Source organism: Nannobrachium achirus (assembly GCF_963921795.1).
Source record: "Nannobrachium achirus genome assembly, chromosome: 10".
NCBI lineage: Eukaryota > Metazoa > Chordata > Actinopteri > Myctophiformes > Myctophidae > Nannobrachium > Nannobrachium achirus.
This window is the reverse complement of record NC_137819.1, coordinates 37,446,942-37,468,291: the sequence shown is the minus strand read 5'-3', so window position 1 is coordinate 37,468,291 and position 21,350 is coordinate 37,446,942. Positions and strand designations below refer to the sequence as shown.

At 44.2% G+C, this 21,350-nt stretch overlaps 1 protein-coding gene across 1 annotated transcript in view; it reads right to left on the bottom strand.

Moving 5' to 3' along the window:
- Positions 1–1,326: 1,326 nt before the first annotated feature.
- Positions 1,327–21,350, bottom strand: part of LOC308293020 (uncharacterized protein) — a gene marked incomplete at its 3' end in the record, with an annotated part of 38,355 nt that continues 18,331 nt past the window's right edge. Inside the window, exon 4 of the mRNA XM_080735450.1 lies at positions 1,327–1,512. Coding sequence (XP_080591576.1) covers positions 1,327–1,512 — 186 coding nt within the window. The remainder of the gene's footprint in view (positions 1,513–21,350) is intronic.

Sequence of the window (21,350 nt, the reverse complement as noted above, 5' to 3'; positions counted from 1 at the left end):
TGTGGCAATCCAAGGAGAGAGAGAGAGAGAGAGGGCCTTCACTTAGGTTGCCTGCACAGAAAAGTACTGTAAATATGAAATGAAGTCTGGAATGGCTGGCTGTCGGCAGCCTGACAGATTGTTAGACTGACTCAGGGTCACGGTGACCTTCTTTTCACTTCTTGGGAGGTTTTGATGACTTAAGTCGGGCTGCCTCGAAACGCGTCGAGCTACGCTAAAAAGCAAGGAGGGGGAGAAAAAAAAGCAAGGTAATACAAGCTGCGGCCACTGAGACTCAGAGTGATGCTGACAGCGTACCCCTAAGGCGCTCTCTCTCCTCGTCAGGTAGCAACCCTGACTCCACACATAACACTTCTTCCATTTGCTTGTCTTTGCTTTTTCTTATGACTTTTTTATGCAGCCTGAGAGCGTGTGGGCTGGGAAGAAAAAGCAGCGGTGTGCGGAGGAGACCTCGAGGAGGTGCGTGTGCGCGCTCCACTCAGGTCAGGGAGAGAACTTGGCCAACCGTACACGGCTCGATAAAGACAACTATTCAAGGTCTGAGAGGGAGAACAGGAGAGAGAAAGAGAATGAAGAAGTATGAAAGCAATATGTTGTTGCTGTCGGGCAGAGACCTTGTGTCCTCATATTTCAGCGTGTAGATAGATAGAATAGATAGATACAGTAGAATAGTGCCACTGCCTCCGCGTGTGTGTGTGTGTGTGTGTGTGTGTGGGGGGGGGGGGGGTTGTCACTGCCATTTCCTTAAAGTTTTGGACATGTCTGACAGTGACGATAACGTAATTACAGTAAGTGCATGTGCGCTGCCTTGTACTCAAGTAACATTTTGAATACAGGCCCTTTACTTTCGGCTACTTCTTATCCAGGGATTCTCAAATCTTTTTAGGCTGTGACCCCCAAAATAAACATATATGAACTGGGGACCCCCACCCCGACAAGCCCTTGGAATTGTAGGTATTACATTTAATGTGACTCGCTTCCACAGATAAATAGTGTGAAAATAGCAGATCTACATGCTCACAACACTTCGCAATGCGAGGCGTTGTGAGCATGTAGATCTGCTATTTTCACAATGTTCGCCTCTTGCTTACTTAATATTTGACAGTTTGGCCTGTTTGGTATCAAAGCGGCCTTGAAAATCCTTAAATTGTCACTTTAAAAATGTGCAGATAGCCTGTATACAGACTATACACTTATGTTGGTTTGTTTACCATTGAGCGAGACATTTTTATTATTTTTTTACATTAAGCTAATCATCTGGGGACCCCACAAAATAATTTGGGGGCCCCACTTGGGGTCCCGACCCCAAGTTTGAGAACCACTGTCTTACGCCATTGGAGAGTAGAAGAGGAGGATTAGAGAGGAGAGGAGAGGAGAGAGGTGGTGAGAGGGGTTGAGTGGAGGAGAGTGGAGCTGAGAGGAGAGGACAGGTCTGCTGTAAAGTGGACTCCAGGGAGACATGATACTCTCACGACTCAGCAGGCTCCCTCCTGAGTGCAGTGACACAGAATTCTGCTAATGTTTAGAGGGCACATTATCACAAACACACAAACACACACACCCTCACAGTCACACAAACACACTGCATAGTCAACAGCGGTAGTTCGAGTCGACAGAGCGCTAAAAAACAAGCATGTGCTACAGAGTAGCTTGTACTGTAGATGTCAGACCGGATATCAATCTATTTTTCATTATTATTCCAGCTGTTGCTTTTTTTTTGCTGTGTAAAGCACCTTGAGCTGCATTTCATGTCAGGAGAAGTGCTTTACAGATAAGCTTTTTCATTATAGTTATTAATATTATTATTATCTGTGTGTACTGGTATGCCAGTTGCTGCTACTATGTTATCTATTAAAATTCTTCGAGCTAGTGCAGTCAGGTACACTGGAGAGGTTTACGCACGTGCAGCTAGCTCTGTGTGCGATGTACCGTATGCAATATATCAAGCAGCTGACTAAATTGGCGCTTTATTTAAGCCCACCTCATTCATTCATTGTACTTCCTTCCTCTTGCTGTCGGTGCCACTGATTGTATCTTTGTTTGATCCCACCATGACCCCAGCAGAGTAGGCTCTGCTCTCTCGAAGGGCTCTGTTTTCCCCTGGGGTGGGTTTGCTATACATTAGATGTATACATATGTATTATATCTCCCTGCTATCTTCAATGGCTGTCTTCTAATGTGCTGAGCTGGGAGTAATGTATATAGCAGAACCCAAATGCCAAGATCAAATATATATATAATATTCATGCAGTCGAATTATATTTCATAAACGCAATGTTCTGAACCTCTTCGTGTTCTCGATCTATATTTGTGAATTATGCGACCGAGTTTTTATGTTGAGGAATCCCGTAGCACAAGTAGGCCACTGCCTGTAGCGTTGCCGCGGCTGTATTGTACATGTTATAATAAAACACCTTGACGCTACTGTTTCTAAGCCCACACACAGAGGTACGGCTATAGAAACCCAGGTAGGCAGAGAACACCAGGTTTGAAGCTCCTTCTTTGTTTGGCACCGAATGAAACCGCCGACACTCAGACACAGAGCATCAATTTCACTGCTAATGTCACTGCCCTGCTATTTAGGCTCTGATGCCTTTATAATTTTTACGAGTCCTGAGGCCATTGTGGCTGCAGTGCCCTTTCGCTTATTCTTTAATGTGTGTGTGTGTGTGTGTGTGTGTGTGTGTGTGTGTGTGTGTGTGTGTGTGTGTGTGTGTGTGTGTGTGTGTGTGTGTGTGTGTGTGTGTGTGTGTGTGTGTGTGTTTGGAAAACCAGGCATTGGTTTGATTTGTCCATTCAGAGCTATAGGGAAGATTTGATTTAGACTAATGGCAGCATCACCTGTGTGCGTGCACCCTGTGTGACCCATGCCTGACGTGTTAGCACAGTCGCTTTGGAGTTCAGCACCATGGAAACCATGGTTTCGCGTTCACCGTTCATCCACAGACTTTAGCCGTTCTAAGATAGGGCAGTCGTCATGACTGCAGTTTTCCTCTGCAACATTCTAAAACCAGCCACTGTTAGTCTTATCACGACTCTTAGCTCTTTTCTGACGGTACTGGCCTTCGGAAAGGGGTTTAAACGGTTTAGGAGTGTCTGGTTTACTTATTGGATCTAAGTGTTTGGGGCATCGATCTGTATGCACTGCGCACGTTGCATTATGACATCAGCATTCTAAACTGTAGCTTAGTCCTGTTCCTTCAGTGATTTGTTTGGTGGCCTTTGGTGACACATCTGAATATGATTACATCCATAGAGATGCTTGTCCTTCATTCGACTTTGGTGAATGAAGTCGTGGGCCGGGAGGAGTTGGATGTCGTCAGACGTTATCCATCGTTCATCGGGTGTTTCGACCAAGAATGGTAACGCCCATTGGTGGAAAGTACATTTACTCAAGTATTTCCAAATGTATATACTTTTACCTCTACTCCCCTACATCTCAGAGACAAATATTGTACTTTTACTACAATTATTTGCAAACTTTAGGTACTAGTTACTTTGTAGATTTTGATTTCTAAGTAAACAATTTGATACTTTCGATACTTTTCCCGCCACTGGTAATACCCTCCTGTTGGCGCAGATGTGGCCAAATCACTGACTGTCTCCTCCTCCTGGTTTCTGCCTTACTGTAGCTCCTCTCCAGTGATGTAATGTAACTAAGTACATTTTCTCAAGCACTGTACTCAAGAACAATTTTGAGGTATTTGTACTTTGCTTCAGCATTTCCAATTTCCAATACTTTTACTTCTAGTCCACTACATCTCGGATCCAAAAATTGTACTTGCACTACATTTATTTGCAAACTTTCAGTTACTAGTTACTTTGAAGATATACATTATAATATTATAAAACAACATTAAACACTGTAGCCCTATTGTATACCATGGCTATTTGAAAATAGCTGGTTGTGAGCTTGTAGATCTGCTATTTTCAAACATTTTCTACTTTTGGCACTTTAAGTACATTTTGATGTACATTTGATGCTGGACTTGTAACAGAGTATTTCTACATTGCAGTATTGATAGTTTTACCCACTGCTCCTCTCTCTCTCTCATTGCTCCATAAGCAGCAAGAGGCTCTTTATGGTCCCGCCTCCATCCTGTGAGCTGCAGGCCTCTCTCCTCCTCCTCCTCCTCTGTCATTCCAATGGCTGTGATCATTCTCCACACTGACTAGAGGCCGGGAATCCTCTTCTGGGAACCGCCATGCCTGCCATCCTTTCCCCCTGCAGTCATACCAAGAGGTCCTGCTATTTTGGGTTCTATCCTTCAGAGGCTCAGTCGCACTCTTTATCCCCATGGGACTGTAAGCTCTGTGATGGGGGTGATGATCTTCTTCAGCCGGCTTCAGGGTTGTCTGGACCAAGATAGTCTCGCGTGGCCAGACTGTTGCCTAACGCGATTTGCAAATGCTCCCGCCATACAGTCTGGGGTAGCAGAAGAAGAACGATGTGTAACCTGTTAAAGCGGAAGTGAAGCCTCCTCCTCACTTCCGTTTCCGTCTCACATCGCGCACATACCATTATATAAATAAAAATCATCTAAGCATATTTAGCTTGCTGCTTAGCAGAAATGACATTTTAAAATATATTTTCATGAACGGAAATGCCAGCTTCCATTACTCGCCGTTCAGGAGCTGTAGTTTCAGACTCTGTATAGCATTCGGAGATTGTGGAATAGTTGTCTGGCTATGCGAGACTAGGACCAGGGCTTCCCAAAACCTTTTCACGCCAAAGGACACCTAATGTAGCCATAGCCTCTGACCACGGCCCTCCTATTGCAAAATGGAGGCTCAACGCAACGTGCCGTCTTGACAATAATTATAATGTTTTCTTTATCGTATTCAAATTGGCCTACACTTCGAAAGCCACTTGTATGGACAACCTGGGTATACTGCAGCCCATCTGGCCATTTGTAGTCTGCTGTTTGTTGTTGCTGTTGTAAGTAAGCAGCCTTGGGAACCATCTATTCCCACACCATGTGGCCCATAGGTCAGGACTCAGGAGCCTATCTCCTGTTTCTGAGTAGTGTGAGGCAGCTTGATGTACAATTTCACCCCCTGGACATGCCTCTACTAGTGTGTCCCAGGCACTCTAAGCTAAGTGCCAAGCAGGGAGACACTGGGTCCCTATTGCATAGTCTTTGGTGTGACTCAGCGGACATGGACCTCTCAGTGTCAGGGCGGGCACTCTGACCACAAGGCCACTGAGCTGCTGGTTGCTGCTGCTGTGGTTGTTGGAGTCTGTTTCTCTCTCCCTTCCACACTTGATGGATGGTGTTGTTTTTTACATGTGGCTGCATCTATCCTGCTCCGCGGTGCTAATGAGTGTCATGAGCATCTTGTCATGGTGTCACCTACCCAGATGTGTGCCACGCTGCTGTGTTACACCCTGCCCAGATGTGCGCTATGGTGCTGTTTTACACCCTGCCCAGATGTGTGCTATGGTGCTGTTCTACACTGGGTTTGTTTTAGCAATGCCTCGCAATTCAGTTCAATTCAATTCAATGCAGCAACTTGACATAATCGATAATCGAAGCCTAAATATAATTATGTATATATAATTATGATTATGATATATAAGATTATATCTAACTATTAATTTAATGAATGTCTGTACGTCCGTCCGCCGTCCGCCATCTGACTGTCTGTCTGCATGCTGACATCACTGACATCACATAGAATTTTCAAAACAATGGCATGTGTTAAGTCGCATGGATTGCATGCATGCGTGTGCAGTAGTTGACACAATGAAAACAGGCCTCCTTCTTACTAATGTGCTTTACCTGTCTATTGAATTTGAAATTCTTATCAACCATAATTCCTAAGTAGGACTTGACCTCATTCATTAAATCGGTTGTTTCATTTTTAAACCCTACATCAAAGAATTCATTAACAGGCCTATTACTGTACATAGAGAGAGTGTATCTGTATCTTCTGTCAAAGGCGGGCAGAGTAAAAAGCTCTCTCGGGTGGAGTCCTCTCATCGCATATTTTATTTTGTAGCACTCTGTGATGGTAATTAGCCTTTTATTGGTCTTACTAATAAGCACACATTTTATTTTTTACAGTGCATTATTTAAGGCACACTGAACTCCAGAATGAAATTCAATGCAAATGCACAGTCAAATCCTGAGTGTTAATCGAAGGACTTAAACCCTCTACTCGGACCTAAGTCAGAAATTGCAGATCTACAAGCTCGCACTATTTCTGCCGTGTTCCCACAGAATAGGGGATGTTGGAATTTGTGTGGTTAGTTCTGAGAGTTTACAAATGTGACCAAATGGACCCGAAACATTTTGTAGACTCTCAGAGTTACAAATGGATAAACTAAAACCGATGATTATATTGTGTTGCTGGGGTGGGGGTGGGGGGGTCCCAAACGGATGAGCTTCATGCTACAAGACACTTTAACCTAATTATGCATTGACCTTGAAGATGGAACACAATACATTAACTAAACATTCATCTTCAATTAAAGTGGTGCCTGTCAGTGTCAGACTCCCCCAGTCAAGAAACGTGGGTATTAAGTACACTGGAGAAGTGTCACAGGAAATTAGCACTAAAAAAAGAAAAAACACGCTGAGCTCGGCAGTGTTTCGCATGTTGACTTTTGAAAAGACGTGACGGCAAGGCAGGTGCGCAGACAGTGAGGCCTGGAGACCCGTGATGCATAGCAGAGTGAGCTGCTTGACAAACGAGTGCCCGCGTCGTCGAGCACGCCATCCAAGTTATCGAACCGTGGTGTGTACAGAATAGGTTATTATCACATGAACAAAAAACAAGCGCTCTCTCCTCTGTCCCCCCCTGTGCCTCTCAGTGGGAGGAGCAGAGGTTTAACACCTTAAAGAGCTTTGCACACAGACGTGTTTTTTTCGCACGGAAAAAAATTGACTATTTCATTTTTTTAAAGAAAAAAACTATTCTCTATGACCGTATGCACACCGGCTCCGAATTTGCCATGCGGCAGGTGGCTGTGGCTGTGCGTTTTTTTCCCGATCGAACCCAGTTCAATTCATGCGTCTTGTCGCATGCGGTAAAAACTCATTGACTCCTTTTATGACTCCTTTTCGGATCCGCAGTGTGGATTCCGCACAGCCTTGCACACCAAATCCAATGCGTTTTAATCATGCAGCAAACGGAAAAAACGGTCCTGTGTGCAAAGCCCTTATGATTCTTGGTAAGGATTCAGTCTGATCTAAGCTATTGACTTTCATTATAGGAAACTAAATAATTCCAAAAATTATAAAAAGAAAAAGTATAAAAGTACACAAATTAAATTCAACCTGGTGGATGGCATGCATAAAAACAAACAAACAAATGAACAAGACCTGCTATAAGTACCAATTAAAACTGACATAACTAGAACATATCTACCAGCATCATTCTTTTATGCTCTCCCCCAAGCCTACACGCTCACTCACACGTACACTTCATTGCTGTCTTTGACACAGCCACTGTCGCCATTTATTTACTCTTATTATGCAGTCTAGTGTTTTTCTCTTCATGTGACTGACTCCCCACCCACACTCTTCGTTTTTTTTGTTTTGTTTATTATTTATGTCGTCGATTCTGCTTTTGAATCTTAAGTTCTCTTACCTGCCACACTGTTTGCCGTGGGTTTGACAGCGCAAAGTGACACACCAATTATCTTGTGAGCATATTTATAGAAATAGAATGTTTTGTCCTCAGTTAATACATTATTAACCTACGTTAATAACTGATTTAACATTTACTTAATCACCTCTACATACACTGTAATACCGTATACACACACACACAGACACACACATATACTGTATGCACACATTATATATCATATACAGTATAACCTATATTTCCCTCAAGAGTAGTTAAATGAACACTCTGGATTTTTACTGCGGGTGATTAAGATGAACGATGGACCTTTGAAAAAAGAACAAGTCGTTCCTGAAATCCCTGAGAGAGAGAGAGACGGTTTGAGAAAAGTACAACACCTTTTCTAAAGTAGATTCATGTTTTATTCAGCACGCCAATTAGTCCACACAACCGTCCAGGGCAGGCAGGGGAGAGCAGTCAGTCAAAGAGGTAGATGGCCACTGGCCAGCCATTGATTCTGTCAGTCAGTCAGTCAGTCAGTCAGTCAGTCAGTCAGTCAGTCAGTCAGTTAGTAAGGCAGTCAGTCAGTCAGTCAGTCAGTCAGTCAGTCAGTCAGTCAGAGTGGGTACTGTGGAGGGACTGATTGAAAAGTATCTAAGTGACCCAAAGTTTCGCTGGGATTTAATTGTGTGTCTGTCTTTCCACTCCAACTCTAGCTCTTGTCTCTCCTCCTCCATCTCCCTCCCTTTTGTCTCTCTCCCTTTCAATCTGATTTAATCTTTCAACCCTACTTTTCCCACTCCCCCCTCCCCCTCTCTCTCTCTCTCTCTCCATCTTCCATTGGCCGTCTCACCCTACCTGAGGGCAGGCCCATATTTCAGCAACACACAGGCTAACAGGGCTCTGACACCGGCCCCCAAAGCTCCTTGATGGCCCGCAAGCAGCAATCATGGTGTCTGATCTGTTGAGTCTGATTTGGCCCCGCTGAACTATTCACCCGGTAACAGCAGCTATGTGTAGTGAATGTCAAAAAAGAAAGAGACTGAGAAATAAAAAGGTTTGAGAAGCTGAAAAAGTCCAGAATTGACAGGGCACTTCAGGGGATCAATGCGTCTGGTGCTGCAATGTTGCTCTAAACTCTCATTGATATAAAACTAATTGAGATCCACCACGAGTTAAAACAGACATCGAGTTAAAACAGACATTGCACGTCTTTAGAAAGTGGCTTGTTAAGGAAACTGGAATTCAGTGATGATCAGTGGTGGAAAGTAACTAAGTACATTTACTGAAGTACTGTACTGTACTAAAAAAAAATATTTTACTTTTACTCCACTACAATTATTTGAAATCTTTAGTTACCAGTTACTTTGTAGATTTTGATTATAATTATAAACGATACGTACATTAGTTAACCACATTTGTCCCTATACATTTCGACCATTTGAAAATAGCCGCTCACGGCTCAATGTGACGCATTGTGAGCTTGTAGATCGGCTATTTTCAAAATTGTATACAGTACATTTGAAAACTTGTGAAATGGGACATTCTTGCGTAATGAATACTTTTTACTTTTGGTACTTTTTTTTTGTACTTTTGGTACCGAGATGACATCACACCGGTGTACTTTACAATACAAAGGCCAAAATCAATCCTCCAGTTCTAGGTAACACAGAAGGGGGGGGACTTTTTTTTTCACACAACTGATGAAAATGTCTGTGTGCTGTCATCGTATGTTGAAACTATGTATGTTATTGTAGAGAGCTTCTACTGTATATCGCCGGTGGTACCTTTTCAGGCTGTGACCCCCCACCAAATAATCATATTTGAACTAGGGAACCCCCCACACCCCCCACCCTGACAAGCACTTGGAATTGTAGGAGTTGAGGCATATATTGTTCCACTCGGTTTCACAGATGAATATTGTCAAAATAGCAGAGCTTGTCGATCGTTTTTTATAGTAGCCAATAGTTTTTGATTACTTTTCACGCTTCTTTTTTTAGGTATCTCAAAAGTAGGCTATTAAAAGTGTCACTTCACTGTTATCTGGGACCCCCCCCCCCCCCCCCCCCCTCAGAACCACTGTTGTATATGACGCCATTCAATTTGGCAGATGTAAAATAAGACCTGTGCAAACGGACTGTTCTGCCTTGTCCGGATAAAATAAAGGTGCTGTCTATTGTGTCGAAACACTGTGACAGATAGGCTCTATATACCCTGGGTGGAATTACATGTTTACTTTCGGTTGCGGGCTCATAAAACTGATCAAAGCCCCAGGGTTGGCTTTGCATTAGGCCGGTGTATAGTATCTCATCACAGAGAATGACTTTCAGCTCACCAGTTGACAGCGGCCCTAGACAGGGTCTCCTGACAATTTTTGAAAGGTTTCACAGCAATCGGATGCTGCGGTCATGATTGAGTTTTATTTCTTTTTTTTTAATTTATATATATATATATATATATAATTTTTATCCCACGATTTTGTGGTGCCATGGCATTGGTCCGAAGGTTCATTAGTCCGAATTAGTTAAGAATACTATGCCTAACTCTAACCCTAACCCTAACCCTAACCTCAGTAACCCTAAAATTTGGACAAATGAACTTTCGGACTAATGAACCTTCGGACTTATGGGCAACCATTTTTTCACCCAGTGCCAATTTCCTAAACTATGTAATCCTGGGCTCTGCTCTCCCTCTGCCGCGCCTGGGGAGACAACGGACTGACCATATGCTTCCTTCAATGCATGAGTAGTCCAAGTTGTTTCTTTTCACCTGACAGGGGAGATTTCCCCGGTATGGACGTAGCGCATGGAAGGAACACGTTATTCCAACCAGTTCCTTTCCCCTCCATCAGGCGCCCCGGCTGGCTAGGGGGAGGCATTATTGAGACCAGGATTACTGCATGCATGTTTTTGTGGATATCTACCCCCCAAACTATCTACCACCCAAACTTTATCTTTATTTTGCCAATCAAAAATCAGCCTCCTGGTGGCGCTATAACAGGTCGATGTGGAAGATTTTGCCTCCAGGGAGTGTGTGGGCACAGTTTCACAGCCATCGGTCCAACGGTGCCAGAGATTATAGCTGTCCATAGACAGACGGCCGGCGGAGACATTAATGAAATTGGTACTGGATTCAAATCAAATATTGAAATGTTTGTGTGTGGGCGGGGTGGTGTGAATGTGTCTCTGTGCTCTCAGAGAGAAGTGTTAACTTAACATTTCTCTCTGGTACATTGTTTGTGCACTCTGTGAGTTACACATGGATAAATTAACACTGAGTATTTGACTGCGCTCGTGCGTGCGTGTGTGCGTGTGTGCGTGCCGTGCGTGCGTGCGTGCGTGTGCGACTGTGCGTGCTATGAAACATTTGACTGAGTGTAGAAAGTGGAACAGCTGTTTTCGCAAGATAAAAGAACACTGCGTTTGCCAAATACTATTGTTTGTGTTTATGTGACGTTGTTGAAGCTCTCTTGTGTCTGTGTGTGTGTGTGTGTGTGTGTGTGTGTGTGTGTGTGTGTGTGTGTGTGTGTGTGTGTGTGTGTGTGTGTGTGTGTGTGTGTGTGTGTGTGTGTGTGTGTGTGTGTGTGTGTGTGTGTGTGTGTGTGTGTGTGCGTGCGTGCGTGCGTGCGTGCGTGCGTGCGTGCGTGCGTGCGTGCGTGCATGCGCGTGAGTGAGTGGTGTGTGTGTGTGTGTGGGTGGTTGTGTGTGGCCTGGGTTTTGGACAATCCTCCCTTATACCATCTGTGCCTATTTTAACCATTAAAAGAGTTGCCAATGTGTTTTGGCAGGGAGAGTAGTTTCTGTAATTAAAAACGTCCTTGAATCATATGCATGCATTATGTGTTTGTGCATGTGTGTGTTTACAGTACGTACTTGGCTGTTCTTTTTGCTGTCTATGCATACAGTACAGTACGTTTTGTGAAGGCACGTCTGTCGACACTTGTCGCTCAAAGCATGAATTGGCCTTCATTTTACGGGTTCCATTTGGTTCCATTTGTGCTCTCTCTCAGTTAGATTAACCAGAGGATGTTACAGCGCAGACTGGAGTCACAGAGATCAAATATCGTTTTAAATGAAAATTACTTTACTTTAGGGCAGTGGTTCCCAAACGTTTTAGCTCGAGACCCAAAAGAGATATTAGACGTTTGCCTGGGACCAAAACTAGTGAAAACAGCAGTAGTCAGGAACACTCACGTCTAAGTAAATTTGAATACAGTTAATCTTGGCGTTAAAGGGCTCCGCGTTCGGAGATGTTCCCTGGATTTTGTGCATGCTTTTTGAGCATGCTAAGCAAAACCAGGGAACGCAAAGCAATACCCCCATAGGTGTACAATAGCAGAACATAGAAATACATTGACATGTAACTTTGTCAGTCAAAATCACAGTATTTGAGCTTAACAATACATTGACATTTAACTTAATCTGACAATCACAAGTATTTGAGTTTAGCCAGACTGACCATGAAAGGTGGAGGCTGGGGTGGAGGAGGCAGCTGGCAGCAAAATGTTGCGAATCTTCGGAAACCAAGCATAGGTAGAGAAAGCAAGCCGTATTTGATTGAGAGCCTTGATCGGAGTATGGTAGTCATGTGACGTTATCTCTAGGTCGACCTCAGACGAGCCTTCCATCGTCGCTTCCAGTCATCCCGGTTCTCCATACATCCGGCCAGCTCGTTGGTGCTTTGCGCTCCTGCGTCTTTCTTGAGTATATCCACGTATGTTAGTGTGGGACGTCCTCGTGACGGTGCCCATGTATTGATTCCCACAGCACCAGTTTGCTGGCTGGCAGCTCCTGGTGTCTTTGGCAAGGTCTCATTCTCCTGGCTGCTATTTTATCGCTCACCCTTAATATTCCAGCATACAGATTCTTGTTTGTAACATGTGTACCCTTGCTGATGTTGAGCACTACACGTAACATTCTGGTGTAGCACCCGCCTAGAGACTTCTGCAAAGTTGGTTTCAGGGTCCAGCATTCACTGCCATATAAGAGAATAGATTCTACCGTTGCATAGAAGAAGCTGAGTTTGGTTTGTCGGGGGAGGTTGGAGTTCCATACACTAGCCAACTAGACGTTATGACCAGCAGATATGAGATATGAGGAATGAGAACAGAGCTGTCTGACAGGTGACTACATCTGGGCACGACGACTCCTGTGCCCTGCATAAACTAACACGTCGCTTCAAATCTACAAGCTTGTAGATCTGCTATGTTCACTACTTCTTAAGCCTTTGTTTTCAAATTTATGTAATTTCTTAGATTTGATTTTATTTATTAATGAAATTACTTTGAAATATCATTGCCTTTTTTTCATGAAAACTAAATGTAGGAAACCAAAAATTAAGGGACCCATACAAATGTGACCCAGAGCTTGGCAACCAGTACTTTAGGGCGTATTTGTCGCTGTCGGGCAGAAACCTCTTATCTCCATATTCAAACTGTTTTTCCCCCACGTAAATGAATGCCCAACTTCATACTACAGCGTCACACTAAAACATCAATAGCAGCAGATCAACAAGCTCTGTTGATTCGCTACTTCAGCTGTTTTTTAATTTGAATCCTTTTCAGGATTTTCCACCCAACAGAGATGCTATGGTCTTCAGCTGAAGTGGAATCTATATGGACGGTCCAAGGCTGTCTAGTACTGGACACATGGTAGCATGTGAGGTTAATCAGTATTACCTCCTGTCAGCCAATTACGGGTAAAGGCTCTGACTGTTGCTCTGGAGATAAAGGGGGAGAGATGGTGCGTGCGTGTGTGCGTGCTTGCGGTGCGTGCGTGCGTGTGTGCGTGCGTGTGTGAGTGAGTGTATGCGTGCCAAGGTTCAAGGTTTCTTTCCAATTGAATAAGTGGAATTCTTTCATGTAGGAATTCATGCTAGTTTGATTCTGGATAATAAACATGTTCCATGTAATTCTATTTGTGTCTTCACTCTCCATGGTTTAGATGTGTGTACTACAGTATACCGTATTTATGCTGTGTGTGTGTGTGTGTGTGTGTGTGTGTGTGTGTGTGTGTGTGTGTGTGTGTGTGTGTGTGTGTGTGTGTGTGTGTGTGTGTGTGTGTGTGTGTGTGTGTGTGTGTGTGTGTGTGTGTGTGTGTGTGTGTGCGTGCGCACGTGTGCGAGATCAATCCTGAGTGTGACATACTAACCATGTCGTTATACGCCTCCATTCTCTCTCTCTCTCTCTCTCTCTCTCTCTCTCTCTCTCTCTCTCTCTCTCTCTCTCTTTCTCTCTCTCTCTCTCTCTCTCTCTCTCTCTCTCTCTCTCTCAAAAGGTGAAACAAGATACACAGAGGAGTGATTCAGGATGTAATCACTAGTCAGTGTATTTATTTAAGTGGTAAGGGCAAGCGTTTGAGTTGACTTTAAATTTCACAAAGCAATGAAAAGCCTGGATGTTTTTTTGCTCAACAGTGATGCTGCGATGATTACAATTTACAATTTAGGCATTTAGCAGACGCTCTTAATCCAGAGCGATTTACAATAAGTAAGGCTTACTTAGCTTGCTTAAAACAATAAGCAAGCTGATACATCTATACATTTGTTCTTGATCTATTCATATGTTTTAAGTGCGACAGGGAGTTTATTCCACAGTTTTGGGAGCCAGGAGGGCGAATTGTCTAGGACGAGTGGATTTTTGTCCTGATGATGTTACCTGTTCAGTGGTGGATGATGATTAGTGTTTGGCCTTGTTTTTTAGGTAAAAGTGGCCAGAGTGTGTGTTTTTTGTGTGTGTTTTTGTACTAGGTGAGCGCACCTTATGAGCATACCGTATAATGTATCTCTCTCTCTCTCTCTCTCTCTCTCTCTCTCTCTCTCTCTCTCTCTATCTTACTTTCTCACATCTTTCTCACAGTCTCTCACTCCGTTTGGCTGCTTCTCTCTCTCTCCCTCCTTCTCTTTGTCTCCTGCCTCTCCTCTCACTGCCTCCCTCCATTTCACTCTTGTGCTTTCTCTCTCTCTCTCTCTCTCTCTCTCTCTCTCTCTCTCTCTCTCTCTCTCTCTCTCTCTCTCTCTCTGAATCCCTCCTCTCTATCTCTTTCTGGCCTGAGCAGATAACTCTGAACACCCTTGGGACACATGCACACACAAGCACACGCGCGGGCGCACACACACACACACACACACACACACACACACACACACACAACACACACACACACACACACACACACACACTTCACGTGGTGGTGTATAAACACAGATAAGCCCAGCAGGTTGGCTCTCGCTCGTACAAGGTAAAGTGAGGCTTTATGGTCGCATTTAGCATCTGTGTGTTCTTATCTGCCTATTCCAATAGCGTTGAGCTCATGTATGGTAAATAGTAATAGGCTGTAACTGACTTGCTAAACTACGCTGGATTACAGTCTGGGGGATTGCAATCTATTTCTCTGTGTGCATCTGTGTGTGACGCACTTGTGTGTGTGTGTGTGTGTGTGTGTGTGTGTGTGTGTGTGTGTGTGTGTGTGTGTGTGTGTGTGTGTGTGTGTGTGTGTGTGTGTGTGTGTGTGTGTGTGTGTGTGTGTGTGTGTGTGTGTGTGTGTGTGTGTGCGCGCACATCTGTGTGTGACGTGCGTGAGAGTATAGGTGGATAACAACCCTTTCTCCCCTGTAGTAAACATGCATGCAGGCCTGGGTGTCAGTTTGTGTGTGACACTGTGTGTGCATGTGTGCGTGTGCGTGTGCGAAAGTCATGTGAGTGCATGCATGCATGGTGTGCGAGTGTTTCTACTGTACAGTGTGCGTTAAGAGTGTATTTATGCGCCTTGTGCATGTGTGTAAAGCCTGATTTATAGTTCTACACTGCATGGTGTCAGATACGCTGGTGGTAGCAGATCTACAAGCTCACAACGCGTCACGTTCGTGACGAAAAATTGGCCCCACGCAGCAGGTAGGCAGACTACAGCGGGAGAGCAGCATGTCGCAGGATTACAGTTGGACACGTTTCTTTACATCCCACATCAGCACACACACGGCCACACCCCTGGTTGAAATTCCGCAGGGGCGTCAATTGGGTATGGCAGGGGTATGCAGCTGCCATACCCTGGGTCCAGGGGGGGAAATGAAAGTTACTTTTAAATATAAATCCATGAATGTCTTTTTGTCTATCTGCGCTGGTTATTATGTTGTTAAATTACAGTAAAATAACTACAAATGCAAAATTTAACAAAATGCTCACTTTAACAAGGTATTATGATTATATTCTCCACACTTGTATTCTTCCCAGCTTGACAACATGGTATATTCCCAGGTTCCGCAGGTCAGCTGCACAGGTGCAATGCATTATTGTTAATTGTGGCACGTTTACTAACACGCTAAGTTTAGCTGCACTTGAACAACCATTCCAGGCTGCCATATCCAGCCCAAGAAACTGTAGAAACCCATGTAAACGGCGTTGTGAGCATGTAGACCTGCTATTTTCACAATAGAACCGTGTTATACAAAATGTAATGACTCTTTTTCATGAGGACTCCCGTCTTTGCCATACCCTTGCTTTTGCTGAACTGACGCCACTGCAATTCCGTCGTGCCCGGGACCGCGCCCTATACGACATATACCGTACACAGCCCAAGGAAATAGCCTGGATTTAAATAGCTGCCACTGGTATAAGCTATGAATTTCCAGGGGAGAAAAGCGAGAAGAAAAATGGCATTTGGTGGCGTGTTAAACGCGAACACCATATCGGGAGCACAATTTGTCATGCAGTCCCGTCCTGGCGCCCGACGCTCTCACACTGCGACGGTATGTGCTAAGTGCAGCGCTAAGTGTACCCAAGCGTACCGCGCTGCTGACAGACTCCGATATCCTTTATAATCACAATTACACTGTGGAAAATTGCTCTTAACGAGGCGTTTAATCTCCCGTCTTTGCTATTAAAATCGTCAACTCCTTATTAAAACAGCTAGGGAAGAAACATGGACCACACCTGCCGCGCAAAAGATGAATCTTTTCTATTCCCTCTTATCTGTTTTAAGAAGGAAAACATTTTAGGAGAATACATTATACGTGGTGAGGGGGATGTTGAGTAGGCGTATATAGCTTTATACATATGTATACAAAGCTTCCCCGGGTGGATTATTGGTCCCCACACACCATCTTTACGCCTTCCAAGGCTTTTGATATTCACCCACCGTCTCCAGTGGCGTAAAGTAACTAAGTACAGGTAGTACAAGTACTATGCTATAAGTACAATGTTTAGTTTTTTGTTTTTGTTTTTTACTTTACTGGAATATTTCTAGTTTTCAGTACTTTTACTTCTACTCTATCTCAGAGGCAAATATTGTACTTTTACACACTACAATTACACTATTTGCAAACTTTAGTTAGTAGCTACTTTGCAGATATAAACGTTAATATGAAATTGTACATTAACCAAGCTCACAATCCGTCGAGATGCGACGCCTTGTGAGCTTGTAGATCGGCTATTGTCAAAAATGTTATTACTTTTGGTACATAAATTATATTTTGATGCCAATACGTTTTTACTTATACTCAAGAAACATTTTGAACACAGGCTTTTTACCTGTGTCAGAGTATCTTTATATTGTGGTATTGCTACTTTTACTAGTAAAGATATGGGAGTACTTCTTCCACCACTGTATACTGTACGCCAAGGCTTTTGATATTCACCCTCTGTCTCTGCACCTTCTATCAACACCATAACCAAGCACACTTGGCTGCACAGAGCAGTGCTGCTGCCCCTCCAGAGCATGGAAGCATAGTGCTGTGCAACGGGCCCAGCGCACGTGTCGTGCACAATAGACTATACGGCAGGGACGTGCTGGCCATTAGGAAAAGCGGGACAACTCCCGAATGGCCGGTTCATTCCCGGCCGGTCCAGGCTGGCCATTAGGAAAAAAAAATACAAATAAAATGTCGGCCTTCGTTCCAGTTTGGGGGCTTGGCGGCCAACAAAGTAAATCGTCATTGTCGGGCAGAAACCTTGTATCTCCAAGTTTCAAATTTGTAATTTTCTTTTCACAAAGCAAAGCCCTGCTTCATCATACAAGGCCGTTGCACAAAAGTAGTGAAAAAGATCTACAAGCACACGAGGCGTTGTGTGCTTGTAGATCGGCTGTTTTCACTAGTTTAAATCATTTTTAAATTATAAATACAAAACAAACGGTTTTCGACATACAAGGTTTCCACCCGACAACGACAAAATATAACTAATGTAATTGGCTATAGAGAGAGATCTCTCTCTATAGCGCGCAATGAGGGCTCTCCAACTCTTTTTCCCGGGCTGAATCAGGGGCCCAGCATGTCCCTGCTATACGGACTGATTGTACATGCATGCACATGCACGCATTCAAGCAAATGCACGGCATAAATTAATACATTAATAGTGCAATTGAGCTTACAGTACAGTACGTTCAGTATTTGCCTAAGGGCAGGCGAAGCATATTTAACTACTTTTCTTATATGAGAGATCACATTGTGGCCGCATCAGGGATGGGACGATACGCGATATTATCGTTTATCGTGATAAAAAACAGTCATGATAATCGTATCGTGGAGATTAAATTTATCGTGATATCGTCCTCCGGCATGCACTGGGATCCATTCACCTTTTATTTGCCGAGCTGCATATCTGGTACCACTTAAACCCTTTATAAATTGGTGAAAGGTACTTATCGATACAGTCTTTTTTTCCACTCTCCATCAAATATCTTTGCCAAAAAATAGCCGATCTACAAGCTCACAACGTGTCATGTTGTGAGTGACGCGTTGTGAGCTTGTAGATCTGCTATTTTTGGGCAAATGCTCCGCCCCAGGATAATGGATTTTGATTATCATGATAATATCGTGAATCGTGATTTATTTTGTCACAATAATCGTGGTATAAAATGTTCATATCGTCCCATCCCTAGGCTGCATGGGCGCCTTTGTCTTTTCTATGTAAGGACCCCCCCCCACAATCACCCCTCCAACCCCCACCTCCACCCCCAACCTCCACCCCCTCTTCGTTCCAGGCGAAGCGCTGTCAGGCGTATTCGAGGGCGCACTCCGTCAACCCATTTCCCTGGCGCCCCCCACCCCTCCCCCCCTGAAGTACGCGTTGGTTGTTCAATTCCTCTCACGTTCGGAGATCTTTAAGTCCCCGTTTGTTCAAGACGTTCCTCAATGAATGTTCACCCATTTTACTTTTCTTTTTTCCTAAGCTAAATGAGCTCTTATTGCTTTGCGCGGCGGGCTATTTTAGTTATCTCCCCTGCTCATTTGAGCCTTGCCTCCCCAGAGGGGCTTGCAGCCCTGCAACTTCTCTTCGTTTTCCTTTTTTTTAATGTTTGTTTTATTTTTTGTGAATCTCTTCTCTTTTCTGCGACGACAGGGCCTTTTGTTTAGACGGAGGGCAGACAGGCTGCAGCCTGTGCACGATGCAACACATGGTGAACAGCCATGAATGAGCAAGCATCCACTGTGTGATTACTGCTGTCCCATCCTGGGGGATTCCACTACACTCTCTCTCTCTCTCTCTCTCTCTCTCTCGCTCTCTCTCTCTCTCTCTCTCTCTCTCTCTCTCTCTCTCTCAGGGATGTGCACAGAGAATGTTAGAGCAGTGGTTCTCAACCTGTGGGTCGGGACCCCAAGGTGGGTCGCCAAATTATTTTGGAGGGTCCCCAGATGATTAGCTTAATGTGTAACACTCACTCAACAGTAAACAAAGTCAAACCAACATAAAGTTTAAGTGTTTAGAGGGTATCTGCACATTTCTACAGTGACAATTTAAGAACGTCTTAATACCTCTAAAATGACAAATTAAACATTGGCCAAATTGTCAAATATTAGAGGCTGAAATTGTGAAAACAGCAGATCTACATGCGGCGTTGTGAGCATGTAGATCTGCTATTTTCACAATAGAAACGTGTTATACAAAATGTAATGCCTCAACTCTTAGTGCTCGTCAGTGTGGGGGGTCCCCAGTTAAATAATGATTATTTTGGGGGTCACGGCCTGAAAAGGTTGAGAACCACTGTGTTAGAGAGGCAGGGGCTGACATTTCTAAAAGGGCCTTTTGGTGAAAAGAGCGCTAGTGACTCAGTCCCACTTTCCCCTTCCTTGTGACACGTCAGATATCAACCTCCCCCGCCCGGCTTCGCTCCCCCAGACACGGGACACGCTCGACAAAGCGCAAATACACCGTGATGGATTCAAACCCACGACCTCCGCGGTGGTGGGCAGGGACTTTACCACTGCCATTTTGTCACGCCACTTCCCCTTTCTTTTCTACACGCACGCACGCACACACACACACACACACACACACACACACACACACACACACGTACGTCATGTACCGCTTGTCGCCATGGCTACCTCACATCGAGCTGAGGCTTAATTGGAGTTCCTTAAAGAAGTTTGTGGAAGCAAAAGATGATTGATGAAGGGAATGGGAGGTGAGAGAGGGAGTCAGAGAGACAGAGACATCGAGGGAGGGGGGGGAGGGGTGATATGATATAATATGCTGGGAGAAAGAAGGGAAAAGAACAGAGACGGAGAGGAAAGGAGAGAGTGTTATTGACTTTCTGTGTGTGTGTGTGTGTGTGTGTGTGGGGGGGGGGGGGGGGGGGGGTGCATGATCGTGTGTGTGTGATGTGTGTGTGATGTGTGCGTGTGCGTGTGCGTGTGTGTGTGTGCGTGCGCGAAGGTGCAAGAGGATATTCTTGCTTCTAAGAATAGATTGAGGAGACAGAAGTGATTGCGACGTGAAGCCCTTTGTGTGTTTGTGTGTGTGTGTGTGTGTGTGTGTGTGTGTGTGTGTGTGTGTGTGTGTGTGTGTGTGTGTGTGTGTGTGTGTGTGTGTGTGTGTGTGTGTGCGCGTGTGCGTGTGCGTGTGCGTGTGTGTGTGTGTGTGTGACTCCAGGCGTTTCACGGATCGTTCGGTGTTTAATCCAGCGTTCCTCCACCCTCACGATTCCCATGTGGCGACATCCATCCACTCAGCCTGCAACACTGTAGTCACTCCATCCCGAGAGAGAGAGAGAGAGAGAGATGGAAAAAAGAGGGATGTAGAGAAAGATAGATGGGAAGGAAGGAGAAGTGATTGGAGAGAAACACAGGCATGCGTGATTAAGCCTGGTTTAGACTTTATTGTGGTGTTGAAATTTGACAATTTGCTGTTTCCGGGCAACATTGGCCTGCTGTACACAATGGAGAATACATTTGGCACGAGAGAGACAACAGGGTTTATTTTTAAAACATTTTAAAGAGCCTTAAGGGGGAAGACCACCCATTTTCAACATTGAACTATGTCATTAATATACCTTAGAGGAGTTGTGTGGAAATAAGAAAAAGGTCCCCCCATTCTGTGTTACCTAGGATTGACATCATCACGGTGTACTTTACAATACAAACCCCCAAATCAATCCTACAGAAGGCTGGGAACTTTTTTTTTTACACGTCTAAGGTATATAATGTAGATGACATACTGTAGTTCAATATTGAAAATGGGTGGTCTTCCCCTTTAAGTACATGGATCAATTAGGCCTACAGCTGAATAAATAACAATGTGTTTTTAAAAAAATGTTAGAAACGTGGTTCAATTGAATCTAAAAAAGAAAAGCTTTTCATCTCAAATCAATGAAGGCATAAAAAGGAAGTCACCGTCTATTACAGAACTAGGGTGACCTTGAGCGTCTGAAACGCACCACAGCAATTTAGAAGACACAACAACATTTCACAGAAGACAAGGGCTTTTCTCAGATGTTCACTGTATTGTGTATTCATCTAATCTAAGTCATGCATGGCCTTACATAAAAAACAGACAGAAGACA